Here is a 16,987-nt window from a genome sequence, read left to right on the forward strand (position 1 = left end):
AAAAAAGTTTTAACACGGAATAAGGAATAAGGAAATGGCCAACCTTCATTAACGGTAGAAGATAAGTGTTGTTGATTAATACGCCTCTGGTAGCGATTTCTATGATCAATAGAACGCCTCTGTTTTTGCTGTTCATTTTCAGGAATTCTTCTTCGATGTCTGGTTTGGCGCCGACGATGGGAAACACTTCGGATCTGGAAAAAATGGAAAATGAAAATGTCAAAGGAAATGCTCGTAGAGAGTAGTAATTGAAAGAAAGAAATAACAAAATACCTCTAGCATCGGAATTCTGTATAAGAGAGATTTAAAAAAAAAAAAAAAAAAAAAGGAAAACAACAGTGAAAAGCGTCGGGGAGAGAGTTTGGAAAGATGAAGAGAGGAGAGTTGGGTCGCGATGAGAAAAGCTTGAAAATAACGAACGAAGATGAGAGTTTGTAGTTATTTGTTATCTGTAAAAAGAAAAGAGAATGTACTCGTCGGTTTTTTCGCGGGTGTAATTTAAGGGGTTTAAAGGCTAAGCATGTTGACCAATTTACCCTTTCAATGAAGAGCAAAAAAAAAAGTGGCTGTCTAACTTTCCGGTACCCTTCCAATTAAAAACTGTGTTAAAATCAGGAATACGAGAACTAATTGGGAAATCTGGTATCCGCTTTATATATAAGATAAATTAGCCTAAATTGTCTTCAAATCCTTTTCTATACCATTTAAACCAAACCAAATCAAAATTTTCCTCATTCTGAAACAATATGATTAATACTTTGCTCATATTTTTGAATTTCCAATTTTTCTTTTCACCATTAGATGGAGATTATAACTCAGGATGTCATGACCAATGGGCACATGTAAGTTAATGTTGTGGTAATCCTAATTTTTAACACTGTGAACTTTCATAACCTCTATATGGTGTACTTTTTGTATGTAGAATCTTGAAAATCTCACCAGCACAAGCGGAAAATCAGACCGAGAAAAAAAGAAGAGAAGTTTCGAAAAGCTAAACCTTTGACCTTACACACAATAGATCCTGGATGGAGAAGGTTATATTATATTCATGGGATAGTTCAAACTCTTTTGCATACTCTTCCGTTTGCTAAGATTTTTTATCCTCCTTGGGATTAATTTTCATGCAGGTAAAAGACTTTATTTGCTTTTGACTGTAAAAGAGTCTGCAATAAATGTTCCTATGAATTTGGAAGCTCGTCGTCGGATTACTTTCTTTGCTAACTCTTTGTTTATGAATATGCCAAGTGCTCCAAAAGTTCAGAACATGCTATCTTTCAGGTTAGGTTCTATGAGACTAAATCCAACAATTCTGATGCTACATTAGTGTAATGAATTTTTGTTTTTCTTTAAAATGCTTATTTATCAATTGTCTCTAGAGTCATGCTATATTTTCCGGAGTGGGATTGACCACCAAATAATAACATTTTCACATAAATGCTTTCTTTTTCTTTTTTCTTTTTAAATTTCATCAACAACGAAAAATGGAACTGAGTCGAGAGTATAATAGTCAGATTGGATAAAGTAGATTTGATAACAAAAAGTTCTTTATGGACATTTATAAGGTTTGGGTTTGGGTTCGGGTTTGGTTGATTAGTTTGTATTTGGACACATGATATGATGTACTATCACCATTAAACTTATTAAATCTACTTATTAAAAGGTACAAAATGAAATTTTTAATCACTTAGGACACACAGAAATGAACTATAAATGTCTTTTATTTGTAGAAAGAGAGACAAGAAAAGTTAGTCTCAAAGTAAGACCCATCTTTATTTATAATAAGTTAGAGTTATTAGGACATAGGTTGCTCCTATAAGGCCCAATGGGACTAATATTACAATACTCCCCTCAAGCCACAACGAAGATATCCAATAGACCCAAATTTTGCCAATGGAAAAAGGAAGATCGCGAGGAGGTCCCACTGGTTTGTAGAGTATCGGCAGCCGTGCCTTTGGCCCTAACAGCGACCCGGGGAGACAATCCCAAAGATTAACTTTCTCCTCAAGAGAAAAATGCACATCAATCTCTATGTGCTTAGTCCGCTTCATGTAGACTGAATCAAGCTAAATGGATGGCGGCTTTGATTGTCACAAATAAGACGGATGATCCGTGACTGTGGTAAAACCAAGCTCTCCCAAAATAGATCGCGAACCAATAAAATCTCACAAGTGCCCAAAGCCCGGTGGCGCCACGATACTCGACTTTCAGCGGATGATCGGGAGACAACAGATTGCTCGCTTTTTCCATGAGATAAGGTGATTCCCGAAAAGCCACATAAGCCGGTATTGGAACGATCGCCACCGTAACCTCCATAATCGTAATCCGCAAGCATGAATCTGGGACCCCTCGAACCGGCCGCATAGAAGAGACCTAAAGCCAGGGCAAGACTTTAGGTATTTTAATATACGCTTCCATCGTGATCCATGAGATTGACGTGGAGCATGCATTGAACCGACTAACTCTCGCCACAAAGATAGGCAATGTCCGGTCTAGTATTAACTAGATAAATAAGACGCCCAACAATACCGAGGTTAATGGATCCATAATAATGGTCCATCGTTCGCGAACTAACCGTGTTAGGCACCATAGAGTAGAAACCGGTCGACAACCCAAAGATCCCTCAGTCGTTTAAGATCTTAGAACATACTTTGCTGGGATAAAGAGATTCCCTGACTACGCGGCAACTTCAATGCCAAGAAAGTAACGCATGTGACCCAAGTTTTAACCTCAAAAGACTTCCTGCGGATTCCTTAATTTGTACAACGCCGATGATCGCCTCCTCGTAATAATAATGTCGTCCCACATATACAAAGGTGATAAGTGCCCCCGTGAGTTCCGCCCAACAAACAATGTATGGTCCGAGTGGCACCGGTAAATCCATATCAGAAAATAACCATTTGAATCCATCGAACCAGGCTCGTGGTGGACCGCTAAGCCCATATAAGGACTTACTTCGAAATGACAAACTTTCCTAAGATACTCCCCTCACCACCACGAAAAGCACGGTGGGGGATCCATGTAAATCGCCTCTAAGGCTGGATCTCCGCGGAAGGAAGGCATTCTTCACATCCAACTGATGAAGAGGCCAATCATAAGAGGCAGCCGTGGAAATAAGAAGTCGAACAGATTTTAACTTCTACCGGAGCAAAGGTCGCACCAAAGTCACGCCCGTGCACTCGTGGTAAATCCCTTTAGCAACCAAACGGGCCTTATATCGTCAACCGTATTATCCGCCAAGTACTTCACGTGAAAACCCATTTGCATCCAACAGGCGAAGTCTTCGAGGTAAAGCAACCATTTCCCCAAGTCCGATTCTCGCCATGGTCATTATCTCACCGTGATATAAGCTTACCTAACGCGGATCCGACAGAGCTTCGTCGAACCGATGTTATCCTAATCAGGAAACCGGGTCGATATGTCCGATAGAAGCAGATACACCCCGATAAAGAGACAACCGCGAATAGATGGTTACTGAAACCCGATTTGTCCGGGGATGCCCGGTCCCGAAGCGAAATCGTGGGGCTCAACAATCGGAGAATCACCGTGAGCAATCAATTGGGAGTCAACAAAGAGGAGCAATCTGATAGGTAGATCACTAGAAGGTGAAGGAATGTTACCCGAAGGCGCCGGGCGCGAGCGACGAGTAATGAAAGTAATGAAAGCACGAGGAGAAGCAGCGACGAGTATACACCTAGAAAGGTTTAGTAGGAGGACCACCAAAGGAGTATTAAAGATGTGAATAGGATAAACAGCCGAAGACGCCCGGGGAAGACAAAGATTCCCGCCGCAGATGTATAAGGACCAAAATATGCACTATGCCGACAAATGTGACATCCAAGGTATGATAGAGGTTTAATTTACTAAAGTGGATGATAACAACGATACCCCTCGACATTAGGGGAATACCTCCTAGAAAGACACAATCGAATGGATTTATCATCCAATTTGGTTCAGCGTGAAGCCTTTTATCATGAACATAGCAAACAATACCCAAACACCGGGAATAACGGAAACGTAACACGACCGCATACAACTTGCGAGGGCCTTACCATTAACTCCCCTACCGGTGCGCGGTTTCGGCGTAGATAAATGTAAGAACCGCGATAATGCGATGGGATCGGTGAACATGCATACCTTGCAACAAACACCGAACTACATCCATAAGACTGATTTTTTTCGTTTCAGAACAACACCATTTTGCTCGCGTAGGGCAAAGTCACTATCAAGGATACCGGCTGTTAAGACGGGCAACAAATTCGGTTGAAACATACTCCTTCGCATTATCGACCAAGTCCGGCGAACCACGATATTGAACGAAGTTTTAAATGAAGTTGGAGAAACCGAAAGTGAAAATAGGAGAACTTCGATGATTTCATGAAATAAATAGATCCAAGTACACCGAGTATGGTCATCTATAAAGGTCACGAAGCACCTATGGCCGAGAGGGTAGTCACAGGAGAATGGCCCCAAACATCCGTATGAATCACATCAAACATACAAGGAGATCTAGAAAGGCAGGAATATAAGAATTAGCACACGTTTAGACAAAGTTAACAAGTATCACAATGAAAAGAGTATTTTTGCATGCTTTTATTAATTCAGAAATAAAGTACATAGATACTTGAAGTTGACATGGCCCAACCGAAAGCATGCCAACTTTTCAAAGACTCGCCAAAAACAAATAACGGCCCGACATTACGCAACACACTAGCATGCAAACTCGACATCAGCGGAATGTGCATCGATGGGGGGATCTCCAAAGTAGTATAACCAAGACGCCATAGCCCCCGCCAAAAATCTGCTTCCTCGCATCGAGGTTCAAGATAACAAGAATGGGGTAAGAAAACAACAGAACGTTGATAATCTTTAGCAAGACTAACTAAAGATAACGGAGCTTTAAATTGAGGAACATAAAGACCGACTCTAAAGAGATAGCAGGGATAATCGAACAAGACTTTACGGGTAATAGTGGTGATGAGCCATCCAAGGCGGACATGATGTGAAAAGGGTGTGCTATCGACAATAATCTAGACTCACCAAATCATATGATCATTTGCCCTAATCAAGGACCCAACCGGATGGGAGGCGGGAACTAATATTGAACGCATGAGTGTACCCGCGGGCGCAGCAGTCATGGCGTATACTAGATGTCCCCCACGCGAGAGACATAGCATGCATAAGTCGATCAATGCGTCTTTTGGGTAAAAGTCCCGAATCCCCGAACTCCCCAACGATGACTACCGTAAATATCAGTAATAGTCGCAATACGAGGTTTGCTGCCTCCTAAGCCCCTCAACCCCTTGGGACGGCTCGATGCAACCGATAGCAACTATCAATAAGGTGGTAGGCCGCCTCGCGAATGATCGCAAAAGCGCCCACCAGTGTTCCCGGATGGAACAAGAGAACTAAACTACCGTAAGACCCCAGGGGTCGAAGTAGTAGCAACAAACGCCATCCGATCGCCAGAAGACGGTGCATCGTAAAACCACCGAGAAGAAGTAATCCGAACACGACGCCATGTTTTCAATAATGGCATACGCCACCAAGAGATGGAAGAGGTGCAAGATTGAGAACTTGAGCGCTAATGGCTTCAAAATCGTGAGTGAAGACCAATAAGGAACCGATGAACTCTCTGTTTCTCCTCACGCCAAGAAATGCCATAATAGTAGGTGTCATACCGCACACCGATAGGAAGTGTAAGAAAAGCTCCTCCCGAAGCTTCTTCAAGTACCCAAAGTAAGCTAAGATAGAAAGAGCCCCCTCAGGCCCGACCCAACTCACACGGAGCTCATAAATTAACCTCATTGTTCGTAGTAGCATACATTTCGGAGAAAGCAGCCCACAAACCATCAACAGGTCCTCATAAAAGGTAAACATCTCATAGACATCGCTCCATGAGTTGAACAACCAACTTAGAATCATACGCTTGGTCATGGACCAACTATTGTAGTGGTGGTCCCATTAATGGACAAATCATCTTGTTGGGAACAAGCCAATCCATCTTCCCTTTGGCCCCAAAAATAGTTTTTAACGTAATCCAGCCCAAGAGTGGAAATTCCGCCCATTAAGAAGAGCGGTAGTAATTTTCTTCGAAGAAGAGAAATTATTCAACAAGGAGACATCATCCGTACCTTTAGAGTCGTTATCCGTCATGATAAGGGATATAGTGCAAAGAATAGTACCTTGATGTGAGAAAAAAAGTTATAATCGCCGGAAACCTGCCGGAAAAATGTGATAAACGCCGGAAACCTACCGGAAAACTGTGATAAACGCCGGAAACCTACCGGAAAACAGTAGGAGGCAGCACAAGTCAGGCGCTCAGATGAGCAGCTCACTGGCACAGGTCAGGCGCAATATGCGTCGCTGCCCGAGCCAGGAAGAAGGAAGGGGGTGGCGGCTAGGGTGGTGGCTAAGGGTGGTGACTAGGGTTTGATCTCCTTACTTCTCTCTTCCTGTTTTTTCTGATACCATGTAGAAAGAGAGACAGTAAAAGTTAGGTCTCAAAGTAAGACCCATCACTATTCTCCTTTTTTTATTTTTGAACTTCAAAATAACCGTGATTTGTCTTATGGGAGAGCAGGTCATTGATGACTACCTTGTATACTTTTGAACAAGTCCATGTGTAGAGAAATAGTTTCCAAACATAATCTCTGGACTGTGGTTCTATGTCATAAAACATTGATTACCAATCTACCATCAAGTGATGTAAATCTTTTTTTTCTTTCCTTTTTCTCTTTTTTTCCCCTCTCCTTGTTCTATTTTTAGTGTTTTGACTCCATACTACAAAGAAGATGTTCTCTACTCAGAGGAAGAACTTAACTTGGAAAATGAGGATGGAATATCAACTTTGTTTTACCTTCAGAAGATATATCCTGGTACGTATTGACGTCCAAACTTGATTTATCCTTTTCCTTCTTTTTTCTGTAATCGGTATAAATTGTTTGTTCTCTACCATAAAAAAATTAGATGAGTGGAGCAATTTTATAGAACGTACAAAAGATGATAATGACCCTAAAGAACAGGTGGATTTAGTTCGTCAGTGGGTATCTTACAGGGGGCAGACACTTTTTAGAACAGGTTTGGCTTTACAAAGCACTTTCAGCTCTTTTCTCTAACAATATCTGTACAATATGTTACTTATTGTATACATCATCTTACCGTAGTTTTTCTCTGTTTCAGTGCGAGGGATGATGTATTATAGGCAGGCACTAGAGCTTCAATGTTTCCTAGATATGGCTGAAGATCCTGGTACGCCACCATTCCCACAGATTTATCTGCTAGCTCTTACATATATGTGTCTCTAACTTGAAGTCGAATAAATTTAACATATATTCTTCTGTATGACTTAATTGAGTAGAAAAAGTTTACCTTTCTTTGTACTTTTAACAATGGATTAACCAAAGAGTATTCTTCTTCTCCTTTCTCTAGAAATTTTTGGTGGCTACCGTGGCCACCGTGGCCACCGTCCAGTTGATATAAATCATCGGGAAGAAATGCCTTTTGCAATCCGTTCTCAAGCCGTGGCTGATATGAAGTTCACCTACGTTGTTTCCTGTCAGGTCTATGGTGCCCAGAAGAAATCTAACGAAAAAAGAGATCAGAGTTGTTACCAAAACATTCTCAGTCTCATGTTAATGTATGCTACATAATTGTTAATTAATGTGCATAAAATTTATGTATTTCTAGGTAACATAATGTAACCAGAGATTAGGTGCAATCCTGTTGTTTGACTCAAGATCATTCCACTTTCTCTTTCCTCGAAATTGGACAGGTATCCATCACTTCGTGTCGCTTACATAGATGAGAGAGAAGAGACTGTTGGTGGGAAATCTGAAAAGTTATACTACTCTGTTCTTGTTAAAGGAGGAGATAAGTTCGACGAGGTATGGCACTCGGAAAACCGTCAATGCAAGTTACTTGAGAAATATTTGGCTTATATCAAGATTTAGTTTGAGAAGTATTTGGCTTATTTAAAAGATTTGTTCGTTTGAACTCTGAAGTATTAGGCATATATCAAGATTTGTTTGGTATGTGTGTATTTCACTGTGATGGATTGGTTTTGAATTTCAGGAAGTCTACCGTATCAAGCTCCCTGGTCGTCCAACAGATATTGGTGAAGGGAAACCTGAAAATCAAAATCATGCCATTGTATTCACTCGTGGGGAAGCACTTCAGACCATAGACATGAATCAGGCATTATTCTATTTCATTCCTCAATTAGTCAACATATTTATGTATCTGTGTTATTAATTGTCCATTTGTCCTATACTCTATTTTCAGGATAATTACATTGAAGAAGCTTTTAAAATGAGGAACGTTTTGGAGGAGCTTCTGAAATCTCATCGTGGTGATCGGAAACCCACCATCTTGGGTCTGCGAGAGCATATTTTTACTGGAAGGCTAGTTTTAACATAATTGCAGCATCATTTAGTGGTTTCAAGAGTTTTGAGTTTGTATTGTAACTAATTGAGTGTAAAACTGTGAATCAGTATATCTTTCAATCCTTAATATTATCTATTTGCTGATATAGTCCATTTTGGTTCTTTCAACAGTGTTTCATCACTTGCTTGGTTCATGTCTAATCAGGAAACGAGTTTCGTTACTATTGGCCAGCGGATATTAGCCAGTCCTCTTAGGTATATTTATCATTATTTTTTTCCAGGATATGTAGGGACTGATTATTTCTATGTAACATATACTATATTGTTGGTGCTAAGTTCTAGCTTTTTATAGTTGGTAGATAAGTTTCACGCAGTGGAGAGTTATTATTTTCGTGTTACCAGATTACTTCAAATTTATAGATGTAAAAGTTTGACTTTCCATTTTTAGTAATATTAGGTGTAATATTTACTTCCTAAAGTGGTAAGCTCCCGCAGGAAGACCTTTTTGTGTTTCTGATCAGATAAGAGCTTTATGTTTTCTGTCAAGCTTCAGAGTTTGAATAACATTAGTTTCTTAAAGAGCCTGTAAAATTGATTTTCCTATGTAGGATCTCCATATGTGATTCCCTGATTATTGTTTACTTCTATCTTGCAGAGTCCGATTTCATTATGGACATCCTGATGTCTTTGACAGAATCTTTCACATAACAAGGGGAGGCATTAGCAAAGCTTCAAAAATTATTAATTTAAGTGAAGATATATTTTCAGGTAGGTTAAGGTTTCTCTAAACTAGTATTGATTACCATTAAAAATCAGACGATTAATAGTGGAAACTTTACAGGGTTTAATTCAACACTGCGTGGGGGATATGTAACTCATCATGAGTATATGCAAGTGGGAAAGGGACGAGATGTGGGAATGAATCAAATTTCACAGTTCAGGCGAAGGTAGCAAATGGTAATGGAGAGCAGACACTTAGTCGTGATGTCTATAGCTTGGGGCGCCGCTTTGACTTCTATAGAATGTTATCATTCTACTTTACCACAGTTGGTTTCTACTTTAGTAGCATGGTACACGCCGAATACACTTTCTTCTTAAGACTACAGTATTTTTTTTATTTCATAATTAGAATATTTAGAAGATGATTAGATCTGATACTTAGAAGTCTGTATTAGTAGGGTAATTGTAATGTTTCTCTGGTATTCTGGAATGCTACGCCTTCTACGTGGAAACATTCCTCATGCAGTCATGCTTTAACATTTTTGAGAAAATTTTGTTGTAAGCTTTATTTCAGCATCTACTATGTTTCAGGTTACGGTGCTTACTGTGTATGTATTCCTATATGGGCGTCTATATTTGGTTCTGAGTGGTCTAGAAAGGGCTGTTCTCGAGGATCCAAGTGTTCGCGATAGCAAGGCTCTTGAAGCGGCTCTGGCTACCCAGTCAGTCTTTCAGCTGGGCTTATTACTGGTCCTTCCCATGGTTATGGAAATTGGACTAGAAAGAGGGTTCCGTACTGCCTTGGGTGAATTTATAATCATGCAGCTGCAACTGGCCTCTGTGTTCTTCACGTTCCAGCTTGGCACAAAAGCACATTATTTTGGTAGGACAATATTGCATGGAGGTTCAAAATACAGAGCAACTGGTCGAGGATTTGTTGTGTTTCATGCAAAGTTCGCTGATAATTATAGGCTTTACTCACGGAGTCATTTCGTCAAGGGATTGGAACTCATGATTCTATTAATTGTGTACCAAGTTTATGGAAACGCTTACCGCAGTTCAAATCTGTACTTATTTGTCACATTCTCCATGTGGTTCTTGGTTGCTTCCTGGTTGTTTGCCCCTTTTGTTTTTAATCCTTCCGGCTTTGAGTGGCAAAAGACTGTGGACGACTGGACAGATTGGAAAAGGTGGATGGGTAACCGCGGTGGTATTGGTATCCAACCTGATAGAAGTTGGGAGTCCTGGTGGGATTCAGAACAGGAACACCTCAAATATACAGATATCAGGGGTCGTGTGCTAGAAATTATCCTGGCCTGTCGCTTCTTGATCTATCAATACGGGATTGTGTACCACCTTAACATAGCCCACCATGTCAAAAGTATACTGGTATGGTTGCGTTTCATCAGTTATGCTACTCTAAATCATATGTATAATATTTTACTGGACCTCATCACATTTTACTGTTTATTTTTCAGGTTTATGGACTTTCTTGGCTTGTCATGGCAACTGTGCTGCTGGTTCTTAAGGTAATGACATTCACAACCGTGAACTGTGTACTATGTTAAATGGGTATCCACAATTAAACATGAACTGTGGACTATATTAAAACTTAAGAGGGCATCCACTTTCAAGGACTTAATGTGTCAGTTATCGTGTTGGAGCACGAGTCAGAACATGTCAAAATAATTGAATTTGTGTATCTAGAAATCAGCATGTCTGACTCATCATATAAGTCAGAAACAGAGACACTGTTGTGCCTTTGTTGCATTTCCTTTGGAAAATGTTCTGGTTAGAGTTGGCCTTTGTCTTATATATGCGCTTACGTGCAGGGAATCACACAGCCAACCCTATCTATCCCTTTTGTCATACTACTGGTGTAAAGATATATGTATTTACAACCATTACTTAGTTTTTTGCTTCTAAAATGTTGGTTCCTCCCACTTAAGTCTGATGCCATGGAATTATTTTCTCTCTTTCCATTCAGATGGTTTCAATGGGTAGACGAAGATTTGGCACCGACTTCCAGCTAATGTTTAGAATCCTCAAAGGACTTCTATTTCTAGGCTTCATATCTGTCATGACCGTCTTATTTGTAGTTTGTGGCCTCACTATCTCAGACGTGTTTGCAGCGATACTTTGTTTCATGCCCACAGGGTGGGCCTTTATTCTCGTAAGTGATATTCTTCACCTAATTAATTCTAAGATAGGGACGTAAATGGTATTCACTATTTAGGTTTTGAAATGGCTGGTCCATGCAATCCTATATTTTTAAAATTATGTGGAACATGACAAATGGTTCAAGTAGTAGAATGTCCAGTTCTGTGTTTGCAAAGTTATTTTTCCATCATTCTTGTTTACACTTCAAACTCGTTCATCAGTATTGATTCTTTTTCTTTTTTCTTCTCTTAAAGATTGGGCAAGCATGCAGATCCTTGCTGAAGTATATAGGATTCTGGGAATCGATAAAAGAACTAGCACGAGCCTATGAGTATGTGATGGGGCTCCTAATCTTCATGCCTATAGTCATACTGTCATGGTTCCCCTTTGTATCAGAGTTTCAAACTCGCTTGCTCTTCAACCAAGCATTCAGTAGAGGTCTACAGATCTCAATGATTCTTGCTGGGAAGAATCAGAGGGCAGCATCCACCTGAGCCGAAATTTTCATTCCACAGTTTTTTCCAGGCCTTGTACATTTCTCATTCTTTGACAGTGTTTATTCCTGTCACAATTTTTCTAATTGAATAGTAATTCTTGGGGATAACTTAAATTATTCTTTTTGTATTTATGATCTGATGATTTTTATTTGTACTTTATTAACCGAATGCATTCCCAGTCATAGCAGAACTTCTTTTAGTTGTGTATCAAGTAATATCTGGGCTACCACGAGGATATCCCTATAGGGATGAGTGTTTCGAGACCGTTGGATCTGTCCGAAAATCAAAAACAAAAAGGAAGAGAAAGAATATGGGTTTGTTTTGGATTTTCGGACAGTTAGATCTCGGATCCAACGGTCTCGGCTGGCGTCCTTATAGGGATATCCTCGTGGCGTCCCTATTAGCTAAAATCTGAATATAGTGATGAGAAGCCTGAGACAAATTTCTGCCACTGGTAAATGGTAATTGGTTGGTCTAAAGTCTAAACTGAGATTATTTAAAAGTAGCTAAAAGTTTAAAGGCACATTATGGCCAAGTCAAAATGTATCCAGCATATAGAAATGAAAAACATATGAGAGTAACATTAAAATTTAAAAGTGTTTCGAGTACAAGTAATTGTGTACTTCATCTTTAACTGATTTATAAAGAAAAGTGACTGAAACAGAATTGTGATCTAGCTAGTGATGGACACAATTATACTGGAGATATTATTGTCCAACTCTTGGATTCTACAGGTAAAAAAACTTGTATGTATAGTCAATTTTATGATAATCAGTGTCAAGCCATGTTATACAAAACATTTTTATAGACAAGGAAACATATGGGCCCTAAGACATACACATTACATCTTTTTGATATGTGGATCTCAAACCCAAGCCCAATACGAAATGACTACGTCACAACCACGTAAGCCAATCTCGTCATTCCAAATCCAATCAACGGTCACAATCAAATCCGAAATAGTCAACACAAATCTCGATACTTTTGACTTTTAACTAACTTAACTATATAGTCAAAAGCTAACTCAACCGTAGTTAAACTTTAACCACTTTCTCTCTCTAAATTCTCAACTGAAAAAAGAGTACACATCTCTTTTTCACTACTTTGCAAATCTTACCTTCCATTGTTATAGACAACAAATCTTCAAATCCATTAAAAAGCTTTCATTTCTAGTTTGTGTTGAGCTCATTTTTGGATTCTACATGTAAAGATCTTCTAAAATATACAAGGTTTGTCTTCTAAATCACACTTTTCAATAGTGCCAACTGTTTATGAGCTGATTTTAGTCTCTGGGGCTGTCCAAGTTTTGATCTTTGATGGTTTTATGTTGATTTAGAAGTGTTTTATGAGACCCCTTTTGGTAAAATTTTCATTTATATGATTTTTACTTCATTTTTTTTTAGTTTAGTATTATTTGTTGTATAGTTGTAGCTCAATTTGAAATTTAGTGACTTGGGTTTTGTTTTGCTTTGTTATTGGAGCTCATTTGTTATATACTATTTGTTTCAGATATTGAGTTGAAGAAAAATCTATCAACATGCCTTGGACATCATTTGTTAATTACAACAGGAAGTGTATTTGTTGTGTCGTGTTTTTCCGCGTGATACTGTAAAGACTGTAAGTTTAGTATCCAAGAACTTTGTCAATATATATATATTCTTTGGTTGTGTTTTTTAGCTTATTGAGATTGTTTTTTAAATGTACTGCTGCAGGTGAATTTCTCTGGTTGAGTGACGGGGTTCTTTGCATTTGTGATTTTTTTTTTCGATTTCTACTGTTGTTGAAAAAGTTAGAATGTACATTGCGATCAATTTGAAGAGATACCAAAAAGTGAAGGAGGGAGGAAATATTACGATGAACGTGAGAATTATTGCTTATTACCAATTGTTGCAAATTTGTCAGGTAATTATTTTTTCTTGTATCATTTTGTGTATTTTATAGCCTTGAATGAATTTGAATTATGCAGTAGTACAATAATATGATGTTCTATTTATTTAGTTTTAGAAGCATCATTTGAGTTTATTCTTTTCTAAGATTAAAGCTATCTGTATTGTGGTGGAAGACTACTGTTGTATTTTCCCCGTAAGGTCTGGGCTTTGGAACAGTAATTCAATTAATGGATTTATATGGGTACTGAAGTTAGAGATTTAACTATTTAAGGTATGATATACAACTAGTAAGCCTAGCGTAAGAACTGAGAACTCACTCTGGTTGTAGATTGTTGGATAAATCTAATTGGACTTTGTATTTCCCACTAAACTTAGGTCAACCAAATTCGTTAAACGGATGAATCAAAATCTTATAAGGAGTAACTAGTTGTGAACGAAAGTAGTTAGGTGGATCTTGATAAATGCCTTGAGCTTTGCGTAGGCACATAAAATATTAAAAGATAAAATTATTTGAGGACTTGGAGATTTAGTTTTGACCATACCTTACATCTATGAATGATAAAGCAAGATTGTCACTAGTCTAGAAAACTGTCCACTTGTATTTGGTACAGTAAAAAATCAGCACAACTTGAAATAGGAAGAAGGTAAAACAACAATAGTTTGCATTTGACAGTAATGCTGTACCTAGAAGTTGAAGAGGAAGTAGGATTTTGGGGTTTTGAAGAAGCAACAATAGTTTTGGAGATATTGATTTTGTCATTTGGATACTTGGATTATTTTTCCCACTTTTGGTTTAAGATTAGAAGTGTTTCTATTGATAAACTTGAGTTGTTTTTACTAACGAAAAACTGGATAATTATGGGAATAGAAGTCTTCCAGATCCCTATTCATGGATATTTTAGTATACCCTTTCTGGAGCCACCTAGTGAGAGTGTGAGACATGTTTATGTGATTATTATTTTATTTATTTATTTTTAATTTTAGTTTTTTTGTTCTTATGAGTGAGTTGTTGGGTTTTTGTATTTTGCAATACCTTAGTTTTGTGATTTTATCATCTTCATGTAGGTTCATTTTAACCGCTACTTATTATATCTTTCCCTTGATATGTCAGGCCAAGTATTTCCGTCTGTTACTTAAGCCTGTCACGTAGTTTGTATATCGAAAAGCTCTGCATCTCAAGAACTGGTCTTCCTTGTATCACAATTCACAAATAAGAAGTATTACAATTCACAAATAAGAAGTAAAAGTAATCAGAAATTGCGTATGGCATCTTAAATTAGTGAAAAGGGCTTCCCTGCTGCCACGGTAATGGCATAAATCTCCCCTTTTACCTCCGGAACTTTAGATCACATCCTCTTCAGACCAAACAACTACTTTGTCAAAACAGCTTTACTCTGAATCTTAAGTGATATTCCTACACTCATGAGTGACAAACAATTTTTCCGAGAAAAGGCAGTGTCCCCTACTCGGTATCAAGTAGGTGCCTCTTATATGAATTATGGCCCTGTTGAACATGACCTAGGTCCTATCCTACCACTGGCTCCAGACTTGAGGCCCTTTCATGGGGTTGAATTCCAACCCTCAGAAGTATGTCCAAAGAACTTCATTATCTTTGATCAGACTAATAACAGAAGTCGCATCATGTACCACCCTGCTCTGACCCCCCAGAAGTTCAATTCCCCTGGCATTGATATGCATGCAGCATTTCTCGAAGATAATGACACAAGGAAAAATACATGTACCGAGAACGCTGAATCTTCCTCTTTTTTGAAAGAGGATTCAAAAGATATCGATGCTTTAATGAGTTTGGAAGAAGATGAACTCGAAGAGGATGATGAGGTGGTTAGCACTGCACGGACTTTTGGCAGCTATGAATGTGGCTCCCCTGACTCATGCTCCAATTTTTGTTCCAAATCCCGCAAGCCGAGGTTTTCTTCGACTGAGAAGTCATGCTCTGGATGCTGCAGCAGCAGTGACGACAGTGAAAAGCAGCGACGGAGGATGAAGAAAATGGTTAAGGCACTGCGTTCAATTGTTCCCGGTGCCGACCAGATGAATACTGCCACTGTTATTGATGAAGCTGTTACTTACCTCAAGTCCTTAAAGGTTGAAGTGAAGAAACATGGGCTTGGGAATTTCAGTAATTGAGTAAAGCGTTGCCACTGTAACAAAAGTCAAGTACTTTATTCTACAGATAGTATTTTTCATTATCATCTCTTTCCTTTATGTCTATTGATACACAGTTCAGTTGCAAGGAGACATTAAGGAGATCATAATACCGACTAAGATTGGAATTAGCGTGTGAAGAAGGCAAATGATGCTTTTGGCAGTGGGCGTATGCCGGGTGGTAAGCAGCATTCTCTTAGAGCCAGTATGGTGGGGTTTCAGCTCCCCAACTTTATTGACTGATCTATGATTTGTTCTTTCGGATGAACGTGAGGGCTGGGAAATGAGTGTGAAGAGAGTCTACTATGTAATCTGCAAGTTATTTTCTTTTTCTTTTATCATTATTATGTCAAACATCATTTCGGACTTGGTACTAATGATGTTACGACTTCTAGGTACCTTATCTTTTCTAAACGTGTTTATTTATATTTAATAAGTGCATTCACATACTAGTGTTCTGTCTGCATCTCTTTCTACCTTTGAAATATGAAGCCCACAAACATTTTATAATGTTGGTGGCTGTCCTAATCATTCTATCTAAATATGTACTTAAATTGAAAATGGAGAACACTTTATGCGGGCTTGACATGAAGCTTACTTTTTGGGGTCGCTATGCAACGTTAAACATTAAAATTTCATTTATGCTTCATAACACAGAGACAGGATGCATATTGTTGCATGCATATAAACTATTCTGTGCTCTGTACTAACCAATAGCTAGCGGTGTTGGTGGAAAAAACTCCCTAAGTCTTTGGATTGAATATGTTTGGTATGTTCATGGCCAACTTTCAAACTTTATTATTGTCGATGCCAATGATGCATTGTCTTTTTACTTTTTCTGTCTCCAATCAACTGTGCTTTGGATGGATGATGTAACTTGGCACTTTGAGACATGCCTGTTAGCTTCCCACTTTGGGTATCATTTGCTCCCCGATGTGGTTGGGGTGTAAAACGGGTCTGTAAGCCATGAACTTGGTCGTATAAAATATTCGTTCTGTACTTGCTAAGATGGTTATGTCTCATCCTTATCTGAATAAAGCATTGTCAATCCGTGAATTTTTCATGCGAGTGTTTTCTTGGAAGTGAAAATGGCTGTGTTATACGGTTCTTTATCCAGTCCAGGAAAAGAGTAGTGTACTTGCTTGTTGTTTGCATGAAACATCTATCCAACTAC

The 16,987-nt window shown here is 38.7% G+C and overlaps 1 protein-coding gene and 1 pseudogene across 2 annotated transcripts; both read left to right on the top strand.

Annotated features, from left to right (window-relative positions):
* Positions 1–1,158: 1,158 nt before the first annotated feature.
* Positions 1,159–11,940, top strand: LOC147478573 (callose synthase 7-like). The gene is given in 16 exon segments (XM_086584652.1): positions 1,159–1,278; positions 6,766–6,875; positions 6,967–7,077; positions 7,180–7,248; positions 7,429–7,636; positions 7,772–7,883; positions 8,071–8,193; positions 8,281–8,399; positions 8,553–8,636; positions 9,037–9,149; positions 9,223–9,318; positions 9,321–9,451; positions 9,693–10,490; positions 10,580–10,630; positions 11,089–11,274; positions 11,516–11,940. Coding segments are annotated over 16 exon segments (2,649 nt in total). The 5' UTR covers positions 1,159–1,180; the 3' UTR covers positions 11,756–11,940.
* Positions 11,941–12,788: 848 nt separating this feature from the next.
* Positions 12,789–16,265, top strand: LOC147478574 (transcription factor bHLH144 pseudogene; annotated as a pseudogene). The gene is made up of 4 exons (XR_015208634.1): positions 12,789–12,987; positions 13,268–13,375; positions 13,471–13,660; positions 14,759–16,265. The product of XR_015208634.1 is annotated as a transcription factor bHLH144 pseudogene (transcript).
* Positions 16,266–16,987: the final 722 nt, after the last annotated feature.

Source organism: Coptis chinensis, chromosome 9, assembly GCF_015680905.1.
Source record: "Coptis chinensis isolate HL-2020 chromosome 9, ASM1568090v1, whole genome shotgun sequence".
NCBI classification, from domain to species: domain Eukaryota; kingdom Viridiplantae; phylum Streptophyta; class Magnoliopsida; order Ranunculales; family Ranunculaceae; genus Coptis; species Coptis chinensis.